Source organism: Cryptomeria japonica, chromosome 5, assembly GCF_030272615.1.
Source record: "Cryptomeria japonica chromosome 5, Sugi_1.0, whole genome shotgun sequence".
In the NCBI taxonomy this organism is placed as follows: Eukaryota; Viridiplantae; Streptophyta; class Pinopsida; order Cupressales; family Cupressaceae; genus Cryptomeria; species Cryptomeria japonica.
The window spans coordinates 491,637,416-491,660,067 of record NC_081409.1 but is presented as its reverse complement, the minus strand read 5'-3'; the positions used below and the strand labels follow the sequence as shown (position 1 = coordinate 491,660,067).

General features: G+C 41.9%; 1 protein-coding gene across 4 annotated transcripts in view; it reads right to left on the bottom strand.

The window, feature by feature from the left end:
- LOC131069783 (uncharacterized) overlaps nt 1–22,652 on the bottom strand; it is a 277,919-nt gene that overhangs the window by 237,794 nt on the left and 17,473 nt on the right. For all 4 annotated transcript variants that reach the window (XM_058005336.2, XM_058005337.2, XM_058005338.2 and 1 more), the window contains exon 3: nt 8,463–8,676. In XM_058005336.2, the coding sequence (XP_057861319.1) occupies nt 8,463–8,676 (214 nt within the window). The remainder of the gene's footprint in view (nt 1–8,462; nt 8,677–22,652) is intronic.

The window sequence follows — 22,652 nt, the reverse complement described above, 5'->3', positions numbered from 1 at the left end:
ATTAAGCCTGACAAGTATAATTACATCTTCATCATTGCTGAAATAAGATGGCAGAAAAATATCAATCTCCACATAAGCCTAGCCTTGATTGGGAAAGGAGGCATTGAGCATGCCACCCAGCAAAGAATATAAAGAATACACGATTTGCTCATACCATCATCCTTGGTCATGGGTTGAAGGCCCAATTATAGTTTCAAAAAGCATTTCCAATATCAGTTGAGGCATCAATCAAACACCAAGTATATTATCTAACATCCCCGTTCAGTTAAAGGATAGAACGGATATCAAAGGATTTCGTCTAGCCGACTAAGGAAGATCTGATGGAGTTTTGAAGCCAAGGCTTTAAACAAACCATCATTAGTTAAAAAACTATGCAACTATAATTGTTATTCTATCCCCCTACTATTCTATGGGCTCAAATTGGAGGCCCTGTTATATTAAAGGCAGAGGGTTATATATCTTGCTTATTTCCTGTGCTGATTAATAAAGACAGCTGCTCTCGATATTTCTTATGCACACTTATTCTAGCTCAATTCTAGCAACTATCGAAACACACAAAGGAGTGTGATTCATAAATATGAGGGACCATGAACAAAGAAGGGATATGTCTATTCTAAATGAAGGGATGCCACTGATCTGAGTTATGAGATACTTAATAAGAATCCATACTCCTTCAAGAGGCATCGAATTTGTCTTTGTTTTCTTATTCTTTATCCATATTGGATCACTCTGTAAGAGCACTTGCCTTGTGGCATAGAAACGGTGCCATACATCTAAAGATTATATATCAGAAATAGCCCCATACTTTGCATACTTCTAAATCCAAATCTGGAACAGAAAATTACAAATCGCTATAAGCGATCAAAAGGTATCATATAGCATATTAATAGTGCTGTATCAGGAACAGCTTTCAGCAGTAGACCAAGAAAGACTTACAGCATATAACATTGCCTCATCAGAAATGGCTATAAGCCTTCAAGAATTCACTTACAGCATAATCTTCATTGCCATATCAGAAATAGCAAAAGTGCAGACTTGAATATCAAAGATTCTCATCGCAACCTTCTTGCAGAGGACACAGCAATTAAGGTTACAAGTAATATATCAATTAATGTTCATGATTTCCATAATATAAGTGGTATCAATTGGACAATCATTATTAAGTGGTGTCAATTATTATCAATTTATGTGGTTTTTTGTAACTTAATTGGAAAGAAGTCCCTTGCAATTGAATTTTTATGATAAGAAGTCTCTTGCAATTGATTTGCAAATCAATTGTTCCTTAATTTCCTAAACAATAAAATAAGGCGACATTACAAGTGGCATCAGAGCTAATGAGCCTGCCAGCTTGTGAGAAGAACCTTTCAGATGGGCAGACTTGAGGCTTAATAGTAAAACGAATATATCGGCACAAGATAGTAACACTCAAGAAAGACTCTCTCAATTATTGAGCAAGCTAACACAAGTGTACAATAATGGCAACAAGGGAGGCAATAGAAATCAATTAATGCAAACTCCAACTAAACATATACCTACATCAAACTCAAGATCAATAACACCAATATTTCCATATAAAGAACAGTGAGAAAGAAATGAACCACCAATGAGGGATCTACATGACCAATTTCGACAAGACTGGTTAAATGGAGGTCTTCATCATGATATGTCTCTAGAAGACTACATAGAGATAGGGGTAAAGTACTCACCTAATGAACGTAAAGGTCATCACCTTGACCTAATGAGACAAAAGAGTGATTGCAAGATTGCATCAAGGGTTTCACAACAAATGTTATTAGAAGCCTTGGAGGTGGTTACACCAAAGGGAGAAGGCTTAAAAGGTTTAGCAGCTACAAATCATCATCAAGCATCACTAGGAGCAGTTGATTCATCATATGACTCCTCTATCACAAATAAAGTGAATACTTGGATTCATGAAGACCACAAGCTTACACTTACTCCAACCCGGAGATCCTGTGTTGAGGATAACCTATCCAATGATTTTAGAAGGCGAAATGGTGTTCATAATTCTCTTTTACATCCTAATGAGTACAACACATCCAAGTCAATAGTTGGGAAAGTGATAAGTAATGCCCCTAGTACAAGTAAATCAGAAGTTACTTCTTGTACCCAATCTGATCACCAAGATAACGACAACTAGAACCTTCAAAAGACGAGTACAAAAGAAGGCATGATGAAATAAAAGGCGCATAAAAGGCGCATAAAATAGATGAAAGCATAAAATAGATGAATAAACTATAACAGATTTAAGGAGATCAATTGTAACTATCAAATAGAATGATGGTTAGAGATGTCTTATCTTGCAGAAGCTATTATGCATTAACACTTTTCATATCAGCATTATCGAGCAATGTTCCTACGGATAGTGATACCAAGTTGATTGATAGTGAAGCCTCTAGACACATCACCAGCTATCGAGAGCACCTTTCAGATTTGGTGGAGAAGGAGTCCAATCTTCAAGTGATCACTGGAGATGATGCACGCTATTTAGTAAGAGGATTTGGTGCTACATCTCTAAACCTAGAATCTGGAGTCTCACTACACCTAAGTGATGTTTTGTTCGTGTCGGGGATCAAGAGAAACCTTGTGTCTATTTCAGCCTTGGAGGATAAGGGCTATCAAATTGCATTTTCTGAAGGAAGAGTTCTAGCATGGCCAAAGAACTCCAGCATCAAGATTGCTCGTGTGATCGGAAATCAACATGAGAGTTTGTATAAGCTCTCCACTCTTCTAGTCCAAGCTCTTCTTCATGATTCTTCCAATTCCAGCGAACTTTGGCACAGAAGACTTGGGCATCTTCATTTCAGGGCTCTTCCATCACTAGAAAAGATGGTGAAAAGTATTCCTAAACTTGATCATGTACATGATGGTACTTGTAAAGGTTGTGTTATGGGTAAAAATATTAAGAGTCTTTTCCATAGTAGTAAAAGTAGGTCTAAAGAAATTCTAGATCTTGTACATTCAGATTTATGTGGTCCAATGTCAATTCCATCCCTATGTAGATTTTTGTATTATGTAACTTTCATAGATGACTACTCTAGGAAGACTTGGATTTATTTATTAAGGTCTAAAGAGTCTAATGAAGTCCTAGGTAGGTTTAAAGAGTTTAAAGCTCAAGTAGAAAATTTATCTGGAAAGAGAATTAAAGTTTTAAGGTCTAATAATGGAGGTGAATACACCTCGGGTAGCTTTCGTGATTTTTGTATTGAGGCGGGGATCAAGAGGGAGTTTTGTGTCCCTTACAACCCTCAACAAAATGGGGTTGCAGAGAGAAAGAACGGATCCATTGTTGAAGCTACAAAAGCTATGATTCATGATCAAGACCTTCAAACTTTTCTATGGGCAAAAGCCTCTAGAACAGCAATATATGTTCAGAACAGATGTCCTCACTGGATACTACAAAATATGACTCCTAAAGAAGCCTCTTCAGGGACTAAGTCTGATATCACTCACCTAAGAATCTTTGGTTGTCCTGTGTATGTTCATATTCCCAAGGACAAGAGGACCAAGTTGGAACACTCTGGCAAGAGAGGGATATTTGTGGGCTACAGTGAAACCTCCAAAGACTACCGTATTTACATTCTTGGTCAGAAGCAAATAGAAGTAAGCAGGGATGTCACATTTGAGGAAGATGTTGCATTCAGAAAATCAAAGGGTTCTTGCATGGAGATAGATGATGAAAATCATGAGACTCCTCAAGACATGGATGTTGATCATGCTCCTGAGATTCAGAGGGAGTCTACAGAACTTGAAGTGAATGATGATCCAATTGAACCTTTGGATCCTACTAATGGGCCTAGAGATATTGTTGTGACTCGAAAGAGACCTCTTTGGGCAAGAAACACTATGCAGGAGGCAAAACAATTTGTAGCTCCTAGAGGAACATTCAAAGAAAGTAAAAGACCACAAAGATTCTCTAGCTATGTTGCATTGATGTGTAATCTTATTGAGAGTGAACCTTCCAGTGTTGAGGAAGCCTCAAAACAACACGTTTGGAAAATGGATGAAGAGTATCAATCCATTATCAAGAATGATGTGTGGGATATTGTTCCTAGACCTGAAGGGAAGTCTGTTGTATCTTCCAAGTGGTTGTACAAGATTAAGCATGCAGCTGATGGAAGCATTGAAAAGTACAAGGCTAGATTTGTGTCTCGCGGTTTCTCTCAGAAAGAGGGAATAGACTATAAAGAAACATTTGCTCTTGTTGCTCGCTATACTTCCATCAGGACCATCATTGCCATTGCAGCAGCTAAGGGATGGAAGTTACATCAGATGGATGTGAAGACAGTTTTTCTCAATGGTGTCATTGAGGAAGAGGTATATCTATAAATTGTAAAATACAAAACGTTCTGGAAATTCGTCTTATTCCATAAGACTTCCCGATTTTCCTATTCAAGCATCCAAGTAAGGAAGATAAAGTGGTGAAGAAAAGAGATGAAGACGTAAGAACATACAATGTTACCCCACAGTTTCTAAAGATCTTTTAGGCCATTCCATAAAAGCATAACTAGGGAGATAATAAATAGTATATTTCATTCATGAAGACAGCATGTATTCCTTGTTATCAGTGTCATAAGGTTTCAGACAGAGTACCATCATGGTTCAGAACATACATATCATCAAGAGGCGTATCGCTGATAAGAAGTTGATAAACCCTATCAAAGAGATTATGACATCAACTAAGCCATTCCCACATCCATCAAAGGAAGATTAAGCCTGAAAAATATATTTACATCTTCATCATCGCTGCAATAAGATGGCAGAAGAATATCAATCTCCACATAAGCCTAGCCTTGATCGGGAAAGGAGGCATTGAGTATGACGCCCAGCAAAATATATAAAGAATATACGATTTGCTCATATCATCATCGCTGGTCATGGGTTGAAGGCCCAATTATAGTTTCAAGAAGAACTTCCAATATCGGTTGAGGCGTCAATCAAACACCAAGTATATTATCTAACATCCCTGTTGAGTAAAAGGATAGAACCGATATCAAAGGATTTAGTCTAGCTAACTAAGGAAGATCCGATGGAGTTTTAAAGTCAAGGCTTTACTGAAGAAAATAGTAGATTCTTTTGAGTCATCTTTTGTATTGGCAAAATTTGTCTATTTAAATTGTAGCTCTGAATGCAAATTAGTTATTTACTTCATAAAATCATGTGGTGTACAGTTGATTAATTCTTTCTATTGTATAGATTTGTTGATGTTTGATTGAGCCAGTAGTCAGCATTCCATTATGTTTTTCCTTCAAACTTGTGTCACAACCATATATTGGTATCTATTTTAGCATGTAGAAAGTTGAATAGTTCATTTATGTTTGATAGTTTACCCTCCTTTAAATCCAAAAAATTGCTCCAAGTCTTGAATATTGGCAATTTAGCACTTGCATTTGAGGCACAAACATAATCAATTATCCACATCCATGCAAAACCCCACATTAATAAATTTGTATAATGTGCATACTTGTAAATTATGTTTATAACTTTAGGTTTTAAGTTTCATTACACTAAAAGAAGCTTACCATTACAATTTGAAAAACGGTTCTACCATATGTGCTGTTCCATTTTGAGATTTCTAGCAACAAACAATTAAAACACTAAAAAGTATAATGTCTTATTTTGCACTTCTGAAATTCAAATAAGTAAAATTTCCACTAATAAGCACTTATATAAAAATAAACGTAACAATGTTTCCAATACCTAATTTTGACATATGATCATATCAAGTAACCCAAGAAGGGTAAAATGTCCCCTCCCTAAGGCAAGTGTACTCTAGTAGGATTAGCCTATTGACAGGAGTTCCCGCAGGCTAATACAGTGGACATGGGACTTACTCTGAGGGGTAGGAGATTTTGGGGAGGCATATGAGGCATTTCTAGAGCTTTGGGCCAGTTTCCTATATTTTGGAAGGGCTCCTATTTTTTAGGGAGTGACTGTTGGTTCAACCGGAGCGTGGGGGGAGCAAAGTAGGAGACACTAGGAGCATTCTCAGTTGTTTGAGAGTTGTCTCCTTAATTTTAGGGAGGTTCCTAATTTTTAGGAACAGATTGGTAGTCACCCGTGGACCCACCAGGATGTCGAGAAGGTTGGCAAGGAGCCAGTGGATCGAATTTCAGTGATCAGAGACAATTCCTTAGTCTTTGGGGAGGAACCCTATTTTTTAGGGGAAACTGGTAGTTGGAGCACTATCTCCAGTCATCACCCTGGAGACCAGTGGCACAATCAATTTTCAGTTTGGGTGGCCAGTTGATGGATTCAAAATGAGGAGTTTAAATATTGTGGAGATGACTTTAATATTTAAATAATCATAATAAAGTACTAATTTAATAAAGTTACTTTATATTAAATTAATAAAGTAACAAATAAAATGGGCCACATGGGTCATGGTCCCTAGGAGACATAACAAGTTGTTTAAAAAACACAACTTAAAATAATAAAGGGGGACCACCTAGTGGCATGACCCCTAGGACCCTTAAAAAGTTGTTTTTAAAAAAACTTAATACAAGAGAAAAGAAGAGATTTTAACAAATTAAAAGGGGAGCTTCATGAAGGGATTCGAATGCTTAGAGGGGGAGCATCTAATAAAGTACATGGAATGGAATCTTTCAAAAGATACTTTTGGAACCCTAAAAAGGGTATGGCCAACAGAAGATTATAATAAAGCAACATTTGGCGATGAAATTTGGCATTCTTGAACTTATTTTTTACAGCAGCGGCTTGTATTGGAGCCATGAACAGGGTTTCAGCAGTGGATTGGAGCTTTTGAGAAAGAAATCTCTCAGAAGATTGGATGCCTACAGATGTGTGAGATCATCCAAGGGTATTCCAGTACGGAAGAACTTCATTTCCAGCATTTGTAAGGGTTAAAACAGTGGATCAGACTGTTAAGAGGGCAGATTAGAAGAGTTTCACAGCAGATCTGAAGCATTTGGAGGCTCTACAGCAGTGTACAGCAGCATACCAGCCCAGCCATACCCTTCCTTTGTTCATTCATTGAAAAATTCAGTTGGGACGTGGGGTTTCAAGCCATCAAATCAGTATAACAGACCCTAAGTTCAGATTGTAACAGCAGATCAGACCCTGAGAAGCATTCTTTGGTTGGAAATTCATGTTTGGTGTGACTGAATTGCCGTCTCAGACCTAGATCAGACCTATATTTGGGTTGCACGGGTATGTAATGGTCCATTATATGCAAATAAATATCAAAAAATAAATTGTCTTTGCTGTAGTTTACTTTCCTATACTTTCAATTCCAGTTTGTCTCTTGTATTTGCTCATTTCATTTGCAAGCATCAGCATAAACCAAAAACACAAAAAATCATAAAATTCAAAAGCCAACAAAATCAGAAAATTCAGAAAAGAAACAAAAAATCAGATTTACATTCAGTTGTGTTTCCGTAATCCGGGGTGGGTCACTACAAAGGGCTCATGACAACTAAATAAAATTGACTAACAAGCTAATATTGCCAATGGATTAGTATTATTAAACAGAAGCATTCGTGGTTGCTATATGAATATTTCGAGCAAGGAATGAATGCACCACAAGCTTACCAATCTTTGAAGACCTCAATTCACACTAATTAATATGGTTGAAGGGCATCCTTTAGGCTTCTCAAAAAATATTTCCTTACAAGTACCACAAGGATTTCAAACTTCTAGTGCAAGTTTTGCTTGCTTTCCCTTTGACCTCATAGATATGGGTTTGAACTAGCACTTACAATTTTGAAATCTTCTAAATAAAATTCATTTTGTAGTAGACAACACAATTTTGTAATCTCATTATTTTTTAATGCACAGTCATTTCATCCAAATATTGCCTTTTATGTGTACTTCTTGTAATGTCACAGTTTCCTAATATTCCAAGTATGTTTATGCATTTGATTGATTTCCTGTAGCGAAGATATCTTGTATGAAAATGTTCTTGCAAATTTGCTTATTCGTTTATTTGTATTATGTCCACAGTATTAAAATCTAAAATTGAGAAACCATTATAACGTTGAACATCATAATATTAAGTTAGGTTTTAAGGTACTGTTTCTTGCTAAAGCTGAGCTATTGTCTACTCATCAAAATTACAAATCGGTTCCACTTTAAGTTTTATCTTATATGTTCTCCTCAGTCTAACTTAGTAGATATGTCCAACGGTCAAACAAAATGAATGCAATAAGGTCTAGTGGCAAACAAAAAATCTGTGTAGCCATATCAATCCTCAGAATGTTTATTGTTTATATTCTGTACCACTGAACTATATTAATCAATAAACAAGTCATGCTACTTTTACGCAATTCCAAACACAAAACATTATACAATGTTGATCTGTAACCCATGACAAAATTGCTACAAATATCACACTGTAGGAGCTGCTAATTTTATTCAAGCATCATAAACATCAGATATCTACATATATAAGGTCTTAGGCCTAGGGAAAGAATTGTAACACTCACTGTCATATATCTCAGACCTGTCCACTTGATAAAGAATTCGCTTATATAAAATGTTTGCATTTCGAATAGACCTGCTTTCTTTGCTATAATACAAGAGTAATTTGAGGAAAAAATGGGAGATTCCTTTATATTCTGCCTCCTGTACCCAGAACTTAGAGTTGGGAGATAAAGCCAAAGAACATGGCTTTGACAAGAATGTCATACTGCCACATGCCTGCCAAAGTATAAGTTTACCAATTAATTAATAGTGACAACACCCACAATTCTGGCATTGAACATGAAGAACAAGTACACCCAGAAAAACTAAGCAAAAAAGCAACTTATTGAATACAAATAAAAAATTAATCATAGAGTGTAAAACGAAAACAAAATCATATATTCAACACGATTAGTCAATAGTTTATATTATTAAAAAGTAAACACAAAATGATACCAAGATATTTGATATTAAACAAAGGAGCATAAGTATTCTTAAAATAAGATTACAAACACTTTATCCAAAAAGGATAAAAGCAACAACTAGGAGGATAAGACTTACAACTAATAAAGCAAAAAGTATAAAGAATATTCCTTGAGTCTATCCTAAAAGCTAATTGACCATTATAAATAAAACATTACTTTAATACCCTGCCTTAATGGTTAATCTACTAAATACACCAAGCTTGTCCCAAAATTTTACAAATTTGTGAAGACTCAAAGACGTGGTAAGAATGTCTACAGTTTGATCCTCAAAAGGGCAATATTGCAACGCAATCAATCCATCTTCTACAAGTTGTCTGATGAAATGAGACTGAAATTCCACATGTTTGGTACACTTGTGGAAGACTGGAATCTTGCCAAGTTTTAGCACCCCTTGATTGTCACAAACAAGGGTGAAGGCTCTACTAGGGGCATCTTCATATCTGAATGCATCCTTATCAACCACACCATTTCATATGCTACTTTTACTGCTCCTTGATATTCTTCTTTAGTTGAGGATAGAGCTGTTGTTTGTTGTTTCATGCTGGTACTTGTGACTGTTAACCTAAAGTGGATTTTTTGTCATCTACAGAACCTGCCCAATTTGAATCTATAAGCCCAACCAACCTAGGATCTTGTCTTTTGCTATATAGAATGCCAAACTCAAATATCCCTCTCACATACCTCAACACCCTCCTGGTTGCAGTCCAATATTCTACTTTGGGTGCTATCATGAATCTAGAAATGAAATGAAACAACATAGCTCAAATCAGGACTAGTGGGTGTAAGATAAATTAAGTTCCCTATGAGTTCCTTGTTGCCGACTCATTGACTATTTGAGAGTCAATTTTTGCTGAAAGTTTCAGCCCTTCTCCATAGGTGTTAACAAGATTTTGCAATCTGTCATTCTGAATTTGTCAAGCAAACTCTTGGCATATTTAGACTATGGAACAAAAATGTTGCCACCTGTTCGCCACACTTCTACACCTAAGCAGTAATGTAAGAGACCTAAATCAGTCATGTCAAAAGATGTACTCATTTTATTTGATATTTTCAATTGTGTGTGCCTCACTACTTGTAATGATGATGTCATCTTACATAAATAATTAGCAGAATGATATAATTACCAATGATTTTGACGTATAGATTTGGTTCTGAAAGACTTTGCTAGAATCCCTATTCAAAATACTTGTCAACATTTGATGTAGCATGCTCTAGGTGCCTACTTGAAGTCATATAAAGATTTCTTAAATCTGCATACAAGATGTTCCTTCCTTATAACCTAAAAAACCCTACAGTTGAAACATGTAAACTTCTTTCTCCAAATCTCCATTGAGGAAGGCACTCTTTATGTCCATTGGATGGACCATCCAACCAAACTAAGCTGTCATGGCTAGGACCAATCAAATGGTGCCCATCTTTGTTGGAGCAAAGGTCTTTTCATAGTCAATGCCCTCTCTTTGTGAGAACCCATTTGCAACCAACTGATCTTTGTACTCATAAAGAGTACCATCTGCCTTGTGCTTGACTTTGTACACCCATTTGCAGCCAATGGATTTCCTCCCTAGTGGAAGATCTAAGAGTTCCCAAGTCTTCTTTTTCAGAAGATTTTCAAGATCAATGGCCATGGACTTTTCCATTCATGTTTTCATTTTGCCTCCTCAAACAGCTATGGCTTATAAACTCCTTGAATGTTAGCCATTAAGAAAAGTTGACTATATTCTGCTTGCTCTTGCCTCTCGATGATTTCTCCTCGATCATTTCACTTTCCTGAACATCTCCAATGGTGTCTTCCCACCACTTTGGTCTCTTCTTAGGGGCCTCTCTATCCAAATCATTATTGTCATCTAAGTCACAAGGTTCGCTGAATTTTGCCTTGAGGTTCGAAATTTGGTGAACTTCAAAACAGGGGGGTAAAAATTGCTGAAATTTGTATAGGTTAAGGGCTTTATTTTATTAATAAAACATATTTGAAAAAAAATGTTTTTGGGGTTCTTTCTCGACTCAGAGGAGAAGAAATCACCCAAATTTTGCCCTACCGTGATATATTCAAGATTATTTTCCTTCATTGTTCATGGATGGCTGTAGCAGCAAGATGAATCTGTTCATGGACGCCAATAGCAACAGATCGAGCAGAATAACAAAACTGTTCATGGACACTATAGAAACACAGATTGTATGTTTGAGAGTCAAAGAAGAGGAATGCAACCACTTCTTTAATATTTAACATTTCGATTTTAATTTTTTAGGTTTTTTTTCTAATTTTATTTTTTTTTACAAATAAAATTTATATCTTTATATTTTATGTTTTGAACGATGTCTATTTGTTATTATTTGATTTTGTTTTCACTCAATATATTAAAATTAATATTTTTAATTATAGTATATTTATTATTTAACACATAAAATTTAATGTATTTAATTATTTATATATTAATGACAATTAAATTAAAATTTTAAATATATTATATTATAGTGTTTTAAAAAAAAAATTATGAATTTTTTACTAATATTTTAAAAAAATCAAATTTATGAAGGCAAATTTAATCACAATTTTTTTTTCGAACTTTTTCCCTTTGCTGAACTTCATTCGAATTTTATTGTTGTCGAACACAAATTCGAACTCAAACCTTGTGATATAGGTTGTCACCATGACTTGGGTTGCCTATTTCCATGTCATCTAGATATTGATCCAAGCTATCATCAATAAATTTTGTTATTATTACCTACATGGGAGACTCCTCGTGCTTAGAATCCCTCCCCCTTCAAGTGTAGCCAATTGAAGCTGAACACCTAAATCCTTAGCCATAACAAGCTAGTTTACAATGACCTTGATCTTTGAAGAAAGCTTGAAAGGCCTAAATTCCTCCTTAATCACATCTATGTTGAAATTCAAATAGTCAATGTCAACATAAATAAGTTTGTATGCCTTATGATTTTCACTATACCCCGTAAGAATTGATTTCTTACTCTTACAATCTAATTTCTTTTTGCATTTGGAATCCAAGTATATGCAATAGATCCAAATACCTTAAGATGACTAAATTTTAGTTTCCTCCCAAAACATATGCTTCTTTTGGGATTTCTTGCTACACCACCTGTGTTGGAGATCTATTTAGTAAATAAATTCTTGTATATGCTCCCTCAACCCAAAACCACTTGGGAACGCTCTTGTTCTCCATCATACAACGAGCCATCTCCGTGATAGTATAGTTCCACCTCGACACTACTCCATTCTATTGTGGAGTATAGGGTGTTGTATATTTCTCTTTATGCCATGTTTAGTACAAAAGTCATTGAATTTTTTGGAATAGAATTCACCCATTATCAGATCTGAGAGTGATTATATCACAACCAGACTCTTTTTCTACTAATGATTTGAAATTTTAAAATTTGTTAAACACGTCTAATTTTAATTTCAAAATACACCCACTAATCGTCTACAAACAAAAAAAAAAAACTTGGCACTAGTGATTGATGTCGTGTTTATTGATCCACAAATATTTGCATGAACTAGCTGTAGGACTCTCTTGGCTCTCCAAGCATATCCATCTTGAAAAGGAGTTTTGTGTTGTTTCCATACTTGGAAAACTCCGCAAACACCCTAATCCTTGCTAAATGTTAAGTAATCCATCTATTGAATTCTCCAAGTTAAAGTGCCCATATCATTGATCCCAAAGTGTATTGATATCAAATGCACTCTTGGCTGCCAATGCAAACTATTTGACCTATCTAATGTCATCCAATTGATACAATCCATGATCTTTAATACCAATGGCAAGTCTTTTTCATCTCCTTGTTAGTTTTGTAGCATTTATGTTAGCTAAAGATGACAGCCAAATTAGGACAATGATGCATAATCTAACTCAAGGAGAGTAAATTAAGCTCTATTCCCAATACATACAACACATTAGAAAAAATACTTTTTTTCCCTTAAAAGGATATTTGCACATTACCTCTACCAACAACCATGTACTCCTCACCACTACCAAAGATCACTAAATTAGAGCAAGCAGTGTACTCCATGAACCAATTTTTTATATGGGACAAATGACGAAAAGTTCCAAAATCTATATACCACGCTAATGATCTATAGACTAATTTGCCAACTGTTTTCTCATGAATGAATAGAAGGTTGATTCCTTCTCCTCAAAATTCTCTACAATATGAACCTTTTGCAAAGGCCCTCCCTGGTTGGATTTTTGTTCAACCAAACTCTTTCTACAGTGCTTCTGTTAGCGGCAATATCATACACGAAAATAAAACTAGTTAATTAAGTGGTAATTGTCGTGGTTAGTTGGCAACCGAGGGGTGGCAGTTGCGGTGCGACGGTTGGCGCTCGCACCCCCTCGGTATCTTTATATACCTCTGAATGTAACTTGTGAAGAGACAATTATGAATGGAATAACATCTCTTATAGTTTATCTGATATCCATGGCATTATTATTCTGCATTACGTGTTGTATCTGTATGTTTTAAGTTATTCACCCGAGAGGGCAAACATTTGGCGCCATTGCCTAGACATACTCGGCAACAGAAGACGCGGATGGCGCACGGACACGATGGGCCTACCCGTTGGTGAGATAAACCCAGAGGCCGACGACACACAAACAGAGCTCTACAACGGAGAAGACACTACGACGAGGGAATTTTCAATTCTGCTCCAGGTAGCCATCGAGACCTACGTCCGACGAGAGGCCACGGAGGCGGAAATCCCACCAAGTGTCGTGTGGACAGCGTTGGAGGTTAGCCCGGCAGTAAATCGGTTGATGAACCACCTTCCCCGATTGCTTGCACAGGCATCGCTAGCACAACAAGCTCGCCTGGAGGAGATTGTCCAAGAAGAGCGACGCCAACAAATCCTTCAACAGTACGAAGAAAGAAGCCGTCAGGAAGCGGAGCGAGATGGCACGAGGCCAGGAAGGAATTGAACCCTGAATCCCATAGGGATAAAGGAACATTCTATATTCAAATAAAGGTGTCATAATATTGACATGAGTTGTATTGACGAAATGAATTAATAAAGGCTTGTTCTGGTTTATGTGTTGTGAATTATGGAAATGTATGGGAATTAATGCCCAACCTATTAAATAAAGATAGAAATAAGAAAGCAGAAACGGACGAGTAGGAGGCCGCGTAGAGGGCCTTGATTCTGGAACAGCAAGTCGAACATAGACGGAGGCTGAGGCAACTTGCCGAAGGACGACCTGCCGAAGGGTGGCCCGAAGGGAACCAAGGAGGTGTCACGGAGGGTGTAGAAGCCGAGGGAAATTTCTACTCGTCGCCAGAACACCATAGGGTGAGAAGCCACGAAGAGTTTCTGGAGGAAACAAGGTTACGGAGGAATCTAGTCGAAGAGACCCGGGATCAATTTAGAAACTTATCCCTTACGCCACAAAGTGAGGATCACCAGAGGGAGCCAGGAGTGGGTGCGGGTAAGAACGGAGGGGAGGACAACCGTACGGTTGTAGGTGCCACACACAGCAGGCAAAGCACCATACCTCCAATCACCCACGCAGGACACACCACCGGCGCCGGAGGGAGCGGCGCACAGATGCAGCCACGGCCACCTCCAGGAAGACGACCCCCATCAATGGCAGGCAAACAGAAGTTGCCTAAATTCAACGGAGATGGCAACGATGACCCCATACGGCACTGCCGTACATGTGAGACAATATGGTCAGCCAACGGGGTAGTTGACAAAGCGGATTGGGTGGTGCAGTTCCCTGCCATCCTGAGAGGAGTAGCCATTGATTGGTACTCTGATGTGGATAAAACAAAGGTGGGAACATGGGACAACCTACAGAAAGCTTTCGAGACGGAGTTTCGACTCCTTCGAGATGATAATGAGATCGTGGTGGAGATATTAAGCACAAAGCAGGGAAAGCACAAGACAGTGCGAACATACAACCGATAGTTAAAGGAGTTACTAGGGAAGATGGAGAACCAACCGGCTGACGAACTAAAGAAGAGATGGTTCGTGGAAGGGTTGCGGTCATCCCTACGGAGAAAGATGAAAATTGTACCGCCCACTTCATACGATGACGCATACAACCGCGCGATGGACTTGGAAAGTGAAGACAAAACATTGCGGAAGAAAAAGGACAAGTACTCTGCAGAAGAGGAGTCCTCGGGAGAAAGCAATAGTGACGAATCATCAAGTAAGAAGGTGCAAGCTCTTCAAAAGGATATGCACCGTATGTTGAAGGAATTTAAGAACATGAAAGGAAGCCCGAGCAAAAATGAAGACGTGTGGTGCACTGATTGTAAGGAAGAAGGTCACACAAAAGGCACTTGCCCGAAGAAGGCATTCTGCAAAATTTGCCAGATGTTGGGAGACGTCATCAAAGAATGCCCCTACAACATGAAAACAAAAGGGAACCAGGTATTCTTCGCACAAGAGCAACCCTCACTGTCAACGGGCTCCGCCCAACCGCAAGCCGACGCCGCTACATCATCTGGTGGTTACAGAGGTAACCGAAAAGGAGGGAGAGGCAACAATAACAACAACAACAATCGGAGTAGACTGCAGTATGACGTTAAGGGGCGGCCAATAATTCAATGTCGGGCCTGCAACCAATGGGGGCACTTCGCTCGAGAGTGCCAGAATACTGAAACCCCCCAGAGCCTATGTAGATGGTACGGCCCCGGTGATCACGATGACACAAAATGCCCTAAACAGGGGGTGAATCTCCTCAATATTGAGAAGACGGGCGAAGTATTGGCGATCACTCGCGCGCAGGCGAAGAAGGCAACATATCCCGACCCCTACACAAAGAAGGAGAGACTGCGGGAGGCGAAGACCGACGTTGAACAGGAAATGGCGGCAGAAGGACGAAAGAACACGGAGACGATGAGTCCCTCAACCCGCCTGAAAGCAGAAAAGAATATTATTGGGCAAGTCTTGCAGATGGAGGTACCGATAAAGGTAAAAGACCTTCTAGACTCCATGCCACATTTGAGGACTGCCATCCTCAGCAATGTGCTAAGCACCGCACACGTACCTTCGAGTGCACCACAAGTGGAGGTTCCTGTCAGCCCTTTGACTGACCCGATGTTACTAACCTTGAACAGTGGTAGACACCCAGCTGTGGTAGAAATGGGCATCCTTGGAACCGTTCTAAAGGACACCATTGTGGACGGAGGTGCTAGGGTGAATGTACTACCAGAAGAGAAATGAGGCTGGGGAAACCCACCCTATGGCCATCCACATTTAATCTGGTAGGAGCCGACCAAAACAGCATCAAGCCACTCGGCATATTGATGGCCCAGCAGGTGACAATTGGTACGCAGCCCTTCTTATTAGATTTTGTAGTTATTCCCTTGAAAAAGAAAGGCTATGACGCCATCCTGGGGAGAGTGTGGTTGATCACCGCGAGGGTGAACCACAACTGGAAGAAAAATACACTTTCCATGGAGAAGGGAGGGCGGAAATATACCATTGACCGACGGACCCAAGATGTCGGCAAAGAGCTCGCCTCTTCCGACTCGGACTCAGAGGACTCTTATAAAGGGGAAGGGGGTCCCGACGAAAGCAAGGGCAAGAACGCGATGGAGCCAAACAGTGAAGGGGTGCTCGAATTGGAGGGATGTTCTGAAGATGAGGTGTGCTCACTCAACAGGCTCTTCCATTGGCAAATGGAGGACTACGAAGGTTTTCACTGCAACATGTTGCAGATAGAGGAGCCCGCCGATCCGGAGGTCTTCCCTCCGGAATACAAAGAATATAAGGAGGGGGAAGCCCGAGTGGATGACGCACCCGCACATCAGTTCGAGAAAGACAAGCCAATTCAATTTGAAGAGTCCAAGCTAAAGGCAACAAACCTGGGAAAGGAGGAGGACCCACGGAATATATTAGTCGGGGAAGACTGGGATCCCGTGCTGAAGACAGCGGCCTTCAAAATATTCCTGGAGTTTAAAGACGTCTTCACATGGACGTACAAAGACTTGAAGGGGGTACCTCCTAAACTGTGTGTGCACCGCATCCCGTTGGTACCCGGAGCCCGGCCTGTACGAAAGAGACTGTACCGGATGAACCGCAACTATGCAGCGCGGGTGAACGATGAGATAGAAAAATGCTGGAAGCCGGTATCATTTTTAAAGTACAGACAAGCGAATGGGTGTCGCCCATAGTCATTTCACTAAAGAAGGAGGCTAACCAAATAAGGATTTGTGTGGACTTCTGGTGTCTCAATGCAGTTACGATTAAAGACCTCTTCCCAATCCCGTTTACGGACAGCATACTGGAGGAGGTGGCCGGCCATGAGATGTACTCGTTTTTGGATGTATTCTCTGGATATAACCAGATCTCAATCGCCGAGGAAGATAAACTGAAGACCACCTTCGTGGTCAAAGATGGTGTCTATGCATACAACCGGATGCCATTCGGCCTATGCAATGCACCTGCAACATTCCAGCGAATTATACTACACATATTCGACAAGATGTCGGTAGGGAATTTTAAAGCCTTCCTCAACGACTGGTCCATCTATAGCGGGCAAGATACGCATTTGATAGCCCTCAGAGAGTGCCTGGAGAGATGCCGAAGGGCAAGGCTGGCCCTTAATCCCAAAAAATGTCGACTTATGGTACCTCAAGGCAAATTGCTTGGGCACATTGTATGCAAAGCAAGTCTGAAGACAGACCCAAACAAAATACAAGTGATCGTGGAGATGGAGCCTCCTACGGATGTCACCGAGGTAAAGTCCTTCCTGGGCCATATCGGCTACTATAGGAGGTTCATAAAAAACTTCGCACAAATATCCCACCCCTTGGACAAGCTTACTCGCAAGGGTGAGCCGTACACCTAGGGGACCTCGGAGAGTGAAGCATTTGAAGAATTGAAGAAGAGGCTGGTAGCTGCCCCCATCCTCGCCTACCCCAACTGGGACAGGGAGTTCCATGTCCATGCGGATGCTTCAAACTTTGCGATCGGTGCCACACTGGCCCAAGTGGGGGATCACGGGTTGGATCATCCCGTCTATTTTGCCAGTAGCCTGTTATCCAAAGCGGAGAAAAATTACAGTACAACAGAACGAGAGGCATTGGGGATGATATATGCAATACAAAAATTCAAACACTATCTGTTGGCGACACCGTTCACATTCTACGTGGATCATCAAGCCCTCATGTATTGGTCAACAAGCCGATAATTCAGGGAAGGATTAGTCGATGGCTGCTCTTGCTGCAAGAGTTTACGTTCACCATTATCGTGCGGCTTGGGAAAAGCCATGTGATAGCGGACCAATTATCACGCATAAAGTCAGGAGAACCAACGGAGGGGGTGAACGACGATTTCCCAGATGCCCACCTATTCCAAATTGTTGCATTACCACCATGGTACACGGCCATCGGGGAGTATCTTTCTACTTCAGTCTTCCTGCCAGGCATGCTACCAGGAGAACGAAGGAAACTGGTTATACGAAGTCGAACATTCCAGCTCATCAATGGACTGTTATATAAGATGGGACCGGATCAAATGCTCAGGAGATGTGTGATGGAGGAGGAGGTGCCAGGAGTTCTCCGAGAGGCACACGAAGGGCCGGCGGGGGGCCACATGGGACCGGACACTACTGCACGAAAGGTGCTACTCGCGGGCTTGTGGTGGCCCACACTATATAATGATGCCCGAGAATGGGTTGTTGGTTGCGACACGTGCCAAAGGGCTAGGAAACCATTGAAGCGGGACTTTATGCCACTCAACCCCTCGCACGCGCAGGAATTATTTGAACGATGGGGGTTGGACTTTGTCGGACCACTCAAAGTCAGCTGTTCTAGGCGGTGCAGATACATTGTGGTAGCCATGGAATATTTGACTAAGTGGGTGGAAGCATGGGCCCTACCCGATAACTCGGCGGTTAGTACAGCCAGATTTATTTATGAGCAAATAATTACTCGTTATGTTATCTCCATGCAGCTAACGAGTGACCGAGGTGGCCATTTTGTCAACCATGTTATTAAGTTGCTCACGATAGAATTTAAGATCTTCCATTCTCTCTCGAGTCCTTACTACCCTTGAGCCAACGGGCAGGCGGAGGCCACGAACAAGATCCTGGTAGGAGTCATTTATAAGTCGTTTGGGGTCGAAGGGGAAGATTGGGAAGAGAAGTTACCCTCCGCGTTGTGGGCTTACCGCACGACGTACAAAGTGACCACGGGACAAACGCCCTTCCAACTTATGTACGGGAGGAGGCTGTGATGCCAGCAGAATTCATGGTGCCAAGCCTTCGCATCGCAGTAGAGAACAGACTCGGGGATATGGAGAGCCTGAGGGAGAGACTGTATGCCTTAAGCAAGTTGGACGAAAAAAGAATGATTGCACAATGGGCCACGGAGGCAGCCCAGCAAAGGCGTAAGGTCTGGCATGACAAGCATCTTCGGCGAATGAGGTTTACTCTGGGGCAATTAGTGTTGAAATTCAATGGGAGGAACGAAATCAAACTAGGAAAGTTTAAAGTGCAATGGCTAGGGCCCTTCAAGGTACGCGAGGTCAATGCCAACGGGGCGATTAAGTTGTGGACACTCGACGGGAAGGAGATACCTGACGCTGGCAATGGGTTGAAATTAAAACAGTACCAGGAAAGACAGGTGACCGACCCCGAACCCTCCAGAAGCAATACCAATTAAAAAAAAAAAAAACACCATACGGTTGCATGACAGTGACCGTACGGTCAAAAAGTTAAAAATTTAAAAAAAAAAAAAAGGTAATTACGGTGGCTGTGGTGGCAACACCGACGGTGGACACCACCGTGCGGTGAAGACCGCCGTGGTATAAAGCCCCGCACAAGCCCGCACCAGCATAAGCAACACGCAACCCCCGCACAAGCCCACATCGGCATAAGCAATACGCAGCCCCCGCACAAGCCCACATCGGCATAAGCAATACGCAGCCCCCACACAGCAACACACAGCCCACACACGCAACCCGCACCAGCATAAAGCAACACGCAACCCGGCCTAGCATAGCAGGGAACCGCACAAGGGAGCAGAATAGTAACGGGACGGCAACGACACAGCATTACCGTATGGCTACAGCAATCCGGGGAAGGAGAAAGAGGCACATGTTTATTAATTTAACCCCATTCTTTAAAAAAAAAAAGAGGGCACAAACGACAAAGGAAGCATTATTTAATGGACGCCAGTGGGAAAAATTGGCAAAAGCAGTTTCCTGGTGCAGTGTCGTCAACCTCAGGGAACAAGGGCGTGGTCCAGATTCTGCCTTCGGGTGTAAAGGTAAGAGGCAGCATGGCTGACAGCAGCCAAAAGAAAGGGAAGAAGGTACGCTCCAAAGTGCAGCAAACTCCAGCAAAGAGTGACGTGACGATGGACACAATCACTTTTGAGGGTTTGACTGGCACAGATTGCAGGAGATGGTGGAATGAGACCCCGAATGATGACCCTCTGAAGATACAGCTGCGACTGGCACAGGTACAGTGGGCCATCCAGATGCCAATTTTTTGCATCAAGGACTTCGAGGTGGTGTTGCGCGCCATGATTGGTACCTACGACTCGCATAGGCGGCAGTCAGTATTTGACTACGACCATCAACAGATTACAGTATCGTTCGCTTCGACCGAATTTACCAGAGTTTTCGATATTCCAGGGGTGCATGGAAGGAAAGTAGACAAGGCACAGAAAATAGCCCCAGATTTCAAAGACAAACTTCTAAAACTGATGTGTCGCAACGACCTCACGCAAGCTGAACTTGCTAGCCTTCAGCACACAAGCAAGAGTCGCAGCCTGAAGAAGTCGTTCCTAAGGGAAGAAATATGGCAGTGCCTGGTAGATGTATTGAAGAGTCGGTTGATGGGAGCAAGTAGGGCTTCAGATATTGCCATGGCACAGGTGGTGCTCGTGAATGGCCTCTATAACGATGTGGTATATGACTGGGCATCTATCTTAGCAGATAGAATGGAGGAATTCATGACTCTCCAGCACAAGACTTTTTACATGCCCTACCACACCATCGGGCTCTTCCTCGATGCGGTACGGCTTCGGGGCTCACCAGACCAGCACTTGGCACCACAAGGTCGTGTACACCCTGGCCAACCTCCCATATTTTATTGAATGCACCTGGACACCATGGCACCAAGCAGGGATATCAACTCTAGCACGAAACGAAAGAGGAGGGTAGTGATTTAAGCGTCGACAACAAAGTCTGAGTCTGGCAGTAGTGACCCGAGTGAGGAGGCGAAGGACTCCAGTGATTCTGCCACGGAGACTAGTTTTAGAATGGTAGGTCAGGGTGGGCAACATGGAGAGGCTGACATGGGGGCAACATCAGCAGTGGCTGCGCAGCCTCGGGATGAGACGACTTCCACAGGCACCTTGTTGCCTCCTCCAGGTGCGGTAGTGATGACCGTGCCCATTCCTGGTTTTGGGCAAGGTCGTACACCCATGATTATGGCCCCCCCACCTGCGGCCACGACACTGGTAGAGCCTCTGGTGGTCAACGAGAGTCATCCCACGACAGCGGTAGAGGTTGGAGGGACAGCAGCTGGGGAGATGGTGGTACCACCGGAACTTCCTGGAGGGAGTGATCGCCCTTCTCAGCAGGATATGAATGCATGGCTGAGCCGGTTCAAGTTGGCACCAATAGCCCTCGTTGGAACAGTAGTCCTTTCCCCAAGGCGTGAGCAGAGTCCTCACGAGGTTGTGGACCTCGTCGGAGATGGTTCGCCAAAGCCTACGCGGAGTGTACCGAGGGACCACTCACCCATCCGCCAGTTGATGTTGAGCCATACGCAGGAGGAGTTCACCTCAAGTTTCCCTCAGACTTCCCACGGGGCTATGGAGGAGTAGGATATAGTAGCATCTCCGAGAGGGGATGGCGACAGGGAATTAGAGCAGTTTTTAGCGGATATGGTTGTGGAAGCTAGACGAGTAGTCGCCTCAGTACGGTCTCAAGGTGAGGCCCGGGCAGACGAGGAGTTGGAGCGGCTACTGGAGTTTATGAGGGACAGGTGCACGACCCACTTTACTCAGTGCTTTGAGTCTGGTGGATGGCCTACCACAGAGACCTTGCAGATGTTGGAGAATTGGGGCCTTCGAGAGCAAGTTGGCGAAACCAGCAGACAGGGATTGTTGAGGCAAATAGAGCAGTCCCTCCAAGAAACTTACTATGAGCTACGGAGGACGCAATGTATTGGCAGCAGTGCAGAGATCCAGCCCAAGGAGGCCGTATTGGCACGGGATGAGTTGGCTACTAGGCTCCAGCAGACAGAGGAGCTCCACAGAGAGCAATTGGCTCAGGCGACGGTCGCATGGGATGAAGAACGAGCTGCCTTGGAGACACGGTTGGAGGAGGTGCACGAAGATAGGACCATACTGGAAAACCGACTGGGTAGCGCTTTGGAGCAGGTGGACCAAAAAGATAAGGAAGTCTTGGAGGCAGCATTGATGGTCAAAACAATGATGGAACGCCAAATGGTGGCGGAGTGGGACCTCAAGTTGCGGACTGACCAGGTCTACGAGTTACGTGCTCGCCTGAGCGCTGCCCCCTCTCCACCAGGGACGCTTCCTCCACCCCCTTCTCAGTCCTAAGTTTTATGTTGTAATCCTTCCATGTTGCTTTTCAGTCATCACGACACGACCTTGTTTTTTGGGGGGGATGATGTTAGCGGCAATATTGTACACGAAAATAAAACTAGTTAATTAAGTGGTAATTGTCGTGGTTAGTTGGCAACCGAGGGGTGGCAAGTGCGGTGCGATGGTTAGCGCTCGCACCCCCTT